Genomic DNA, 4,641 nt, shown 5'->3' on the forward strand with positions numbered 1-4,641 from the left:
AACCCCACACCTCCTCGCCCCATAACAACCTTCACCTTCACAAGACATAGCCACCTACTTTTGACAAAAAATTGAAAAAAATCAGACATGATGCTTCTGCTCACTGGGCCACTCCAACCATAGCCACCCCTTCCACCTGTAAATTATAACTGGCCTCCCTCAGCCCTGTTACTGTGGACGAAGTCTCCCCTCTTTTTTCATCGTCTCCATCTACTACCTGTCAGCTTGACCCAATTCTCTCTGATCCACTCCGTGCCCATTCCTCCACTCTGGCCCCCGCCCTAACCGAACTATTACACCTCTCTTTCTACTGGTATATACCCCTCTGCTTTCAAACATGTCATAATTCTCCCTATCATGAAGAAACCCTCACTAGACCCCTCCCTACCTTCTAGCGACCGTTTTATCTTTCTTCTCCCATATGTTTCCAAATTTATTGAATGCCTTGTCTACAAAAGATCCACCGATTACCTGAGCAACAACTTACTCATTGACCCTCTCCAGTCTGGCTGTCGAGCTGGCCATTCCACCGAAACAGCCCTTACTAAAGTAGCCAATGACCTCATCAGAGCTAAGTCTCAAGGCAACTTTTCCCTGCTCCTTCTCCTTGATCTTTCCTTCGCTTTTGACACTGTTGATCACCCCCTTCTAATACAAATCATGCACTCTATTGGTATCAGTGACACTGCTCTCTCTTGGTTTGCTTTTGTCTGACAGCTCTCTTTCAAGTTTTTTTCATTGGTAAATTCTCCTCCCCCACTCTCCTCCCTGTTGCTGTTCCCCAAGAGTCAGTCCTTGGACCCGTTCTCTTTTCTCTGTACACCTCCTCTCTCGGTAGTCCGATATCCTCCTTTGGCTTACAGCACCATCTGTATGCTGATGACACTCAAATCTATCTATCCACCCCTGACTTGTCTCCTTCAGTCCTGGATAAGGTCCCATGCTATCACAAAAGGACAGGACCCTTCAATAAAACTGCAAATCTTCAATCATCAGCAATTTTCAAGAATTGGGTTATATCCCTCTAATATAGTACTCCAGACTTGGAGACTTGCTTGCTTGCTTGCTTTCCTTAGCAGCAATATTTGGATTATTTGGAGTTTGGATTTTACTGGGAAATCAGTTTGAGATGTGACCTGCATTTGGTTATGGATGCTTTTTGTCTGATTAAAGGTATATTTTAAAAAAATCATTGTTTAGCATGTTTTTTTACCCTTTTACTTTTAGCTTGTTGATTTATAAAGAATGATTAAAGAAAAATATGGTTAAAAGTTTTTATTTCACAGTATACAAGGTAATATAATGGGAATGACTTTTTAAAGAAACATATTAAGTAAGCAAAGCTGGCAATATTACATAACTACAAAGCAACACTGCTAATATAAATTCCGGCATTGGAAAAACAACCAATATACAGAACAGTGTCTGATAAACGTCCCAAGAGAAGATATATGAACAGCTGCCCATTAGGGATAACAAATGCTATGTCCAGAATGTCATCTTTTCATGAAGTTCTTCTCCAGAGCAGATGCAGACCGCTGTATTCCATGAATATTACGTTTGACTCTGTCTTCAACTGAGGAGGAGGCAGCACTTTCTAACTTCATATTGCTAAAAGAACAAAAAAAAGAAAGAAAAACATAAGATGTAACACTTATGGGTGCTTCTCTGGCCTCTCCAGGTGTGAGGACAGATGACATGCATAGAGGAGAGCTCATAGATACAATAAAAAATTAGAACATTAGATCATTATATTCCCTTACTGCAAGAATTTTTCACTTTTTCTTGTATGATCTTTTTTCTCTTCTTGTTCCTCTTCCTTTTTGTATCTGCGTACACTGTTTTCTCTTTCTACCTCCCTTTGTTTGGCATTTTGCATCATCTCTAACCTTCGCCGCTCAAGTTCTTCAGAAGACATTTTCCTAAGTAAAGAAGAAGATAAAAGTTTTTGGGTAGTCAGAAAATATTGTTTTTATAAATGTAAACTTTATACAAGAACACAGGGGTTTGCAACAGATGCACAATATTAAGTTTCAACTAGCAGAACATTTTACTACATTCAGAGAACTAAAGGTTAAAAGTATTTATCTTTAAAAAACAACCATACAAGATAAACATCCAATTATAAAGCAACAACATATCATTGCTATAATAGATGTCATGTCTGCAAGTTGGTACTTTTTTAAACCCCCCAATGAGTTTTAGCTTTTCTATTCATATTTATCTCAACAGAAGAGAGAAGGAAAGAACAGAAATATGTAAAAGATACAACCAAAGAGAAGCAAAGGGATATCTTATAGTCCCGGGCATATGTAAACCTACGATAGAAACATCTAAATATTCCAATGATGAGGTAACAGATCCAATAAAACCATCTATTGTGGAAAACCTGCCCTTTCCCACATAAAAGTTTGATCCTGTAAAAGTAATTAATTCAAGAGAACCATTCCACAATTGTACACAGATATTCAAGCATACAGCCGTCAAATAAAGGACATTCAATAGGCTTTGCAACTAAAGGTATTGTAATGGAAAAAGAAGAAACCTGGCACATCCCGCAACGTCTATCTTTTGTAATGTGGAAGGCACGTGTCAACAATTTATAATTTATCAGTCCTCTCCTCCTGTATCACTGTCTGTATTAGTCTGTCATTTGCAACCCCTATTTAATGTACAGCGATGCGTAATATGTTGGCGCTATATAAACCCTGTTTATTAATAATATTAATAATAATAAAACACTAGGATGATTGTACTGTGCATAGGCCATTTGTGGTTAAAGCACAATACCAGTTTTAACAAATTAAAATATTACTGAAGTTTCTAAATCACTTCATGGTATTGATAAAAAATGTGTATAGTATGTACATTTTTATGTTTGCTTTTCTAGGTGTGAATTGGTAAGTCTATCAATTGCAACCGCTAGGGAAATAAACATATCCTAGATATACAACTCTTTAGACAGTTGTATATCTAGGATATTTTTTGCTTAGTTGATCCAAAGCAAAAAAAAAAAACAAAAAAAAAACCCTGGTAAAATTTGCTCCAATATGGGAAAAAATCCTTCCTGATTCTATGAGGCAATCAGATGTTCCCTGGATCAACAATCTCTGTTATCTTTACTTTAAAGCCTTAATACCCAGTTATATTTTGTGCTTCTAGAAAAGCATCCAGCTTTTTCTCAAAGCCATCTATAGTAAATGCTGAAACTTCTCCCTGGGGGAGCCTATTCCACATTTTCCCAGACCTTACAGTAAAGTATCCTTTCCTTATCTGGAGCTTAAACTTATTTTCCTCCAGATGCAAGGAGTGCCCTCTTGTTTTTTGTCTTGTCTTTCAAGTATCTCCAGGAATTTCTTTTAACAGGATAAGATCTTTCTAATCCTTATCCAGCAGGTTATATGGTAAAGACATTTCCCATCATTATGAGAAATTGTGTAATATATAAAATAATGATCCCTCACATCGGTTAAAAGAATATATAATTGTAAATATCAGTTCTTTCAGAGAACGAGACCCATTGAAATGCTAATACATATATAAGACCGAGCAACCACATCATATGTGACTAAACTGATACTCAGTGCCTTATTCTTCCTGGTAAGTTTTTTCACTTACTATGAGTAACACATACCTGTTGCAATAAGCCTTTAGTACTTTAAACACATGGAACATTTACCATCGGTATACATGATATATTCCTATGAGGATTTCACATAGCAACCCGGCCTAGAATTACCTCTACCCTGGACCAATTCAAGCAGCAAGTACAACATTTTACCTTAAAAGTAAGTGTTTTGCAATTTACTACATATGTATGAATGATGGTTGGCAACTCGGACAACTAGTTTTATAGAATAGGGGTCTACACACATTCATTTGTAGATCCCTATTTATAAATATTTATCAATATATCCTTTCTGCAAATGTTTTAACATATATAGTGACATAAATAAGTGAAATTATTTCCATATAATGTATATATATTGAATAATGTATGTACTATGCAACATGACAATTTAATACCTACTCAAAATGTTCATGCTCATTTGTTTTCTGTTTAAATCAGTAGTTTGTATATGTCTCAAGCTCCTCCAAGGAAGTTGACGGTGAAACGCATCAAGAAAATAAAGAGATTGTAACGACTTCACCCAATAGAGTATACACTAACAACTTGGTGTGTATCTGACCTACCAGGATTCATCTTTTTTGCCTTCACAAATCGGCAGTATTTGTCTAGTATCAGGAAAAAGAGGTAAACCCCACCTATCTGCAGATACCTGTAATGCAGAGGAAAGGGGATTTTCAAAATTATCAATACTGTTATGCTATACTTACCTTGTATATGGTTTACCTGTATTTACCATTGTTTTAAATATAACTAGCAAAAAAAAAAAAAAAAAACCTTTTTCTTTGTTCTTATTTATTCATGTATCCAATATTTATGGGATGGCTTCTATTGCCATTCCCATTTCTGTTCTGTGTTCTTTGAGAGCACAATATTCTCTCCCAGTCCAATTCAAATAGAGCTGCACTTAATAATGGAAAATTTGCTGTCCTAAAATTGAATGTTTTTATCTTTCCTGTTTTTGCTCCCTGTTTACATGAAATTAAATCATATTATGGTCACTGCTACCCAGA

The 4,641-nt window shown here is 36.2% G+C and overlaps 1 protein-coding gene across 1 annotated transcript; it reads right to left on the reverse strand.

Annotated features, from left to right (window-relative positions):
* Window positions 1–1,260: 1,260 nt before the first annotated feature.
* CWC25 (CWC25 spliceosome associated protein homolog) lies at window positions 1,261–2,595 on the reverse strand. The gene is made up of 2 exons (XM_072398042.1): window positions 1,764–2,595; window positions 1,261–1,611 (listed from the first exon to the last, which is right to left on the reverse strand). Exons 1-2 carry the CDS (start codon window positions 1,916–1,918, stop codon window positions 1,497–1,499), a joined length of 270 nt encoding a protein of 89 aa, XP_072254143.1. The 5' UTR covers window positions 1,919–2,595; the 3' UTR covers window positions 1,261–1,496.
* Between the last annotated feature and the right edge of the window lie 2,046 nt (window positions 2,596–4,641).

Source organism: Pyxicephalus adspersus, unplaced genomic scaffold (genome assembly GCF_032062135.1).
Source record: "Pyxicephalus adspersus unplaced genomic scaffold, UCB_Pads_2.0 Sca1209, whole genome shotgun sequence".
Classification (NCBI taxonomy): domain Eukaryota; kingdom Metazoa; phylum Chordata; class Amphibia; order Anura; family Pyxicephalidae; genus Pyxicephalus; species Pyxicephalus adspersus.

Bases quoted from the DNA above. Each gene is read 5' to 3' on its own strand.
- CWC25 (XM_072398042.1), bottom strand. From the start codon at position 1,918: ATGTCTTCTGAAGAACTTGAGCGGCGAAGGTTAGAGATGATGCAAAAT. The intron at 1,612-1,763 runs GTAAGGGAATAT...TTGTTCTTTTAG, and splicing joins AAAAGTGAAAAATTCTTGCA to CAATATGAAGTTAGAAAGTG.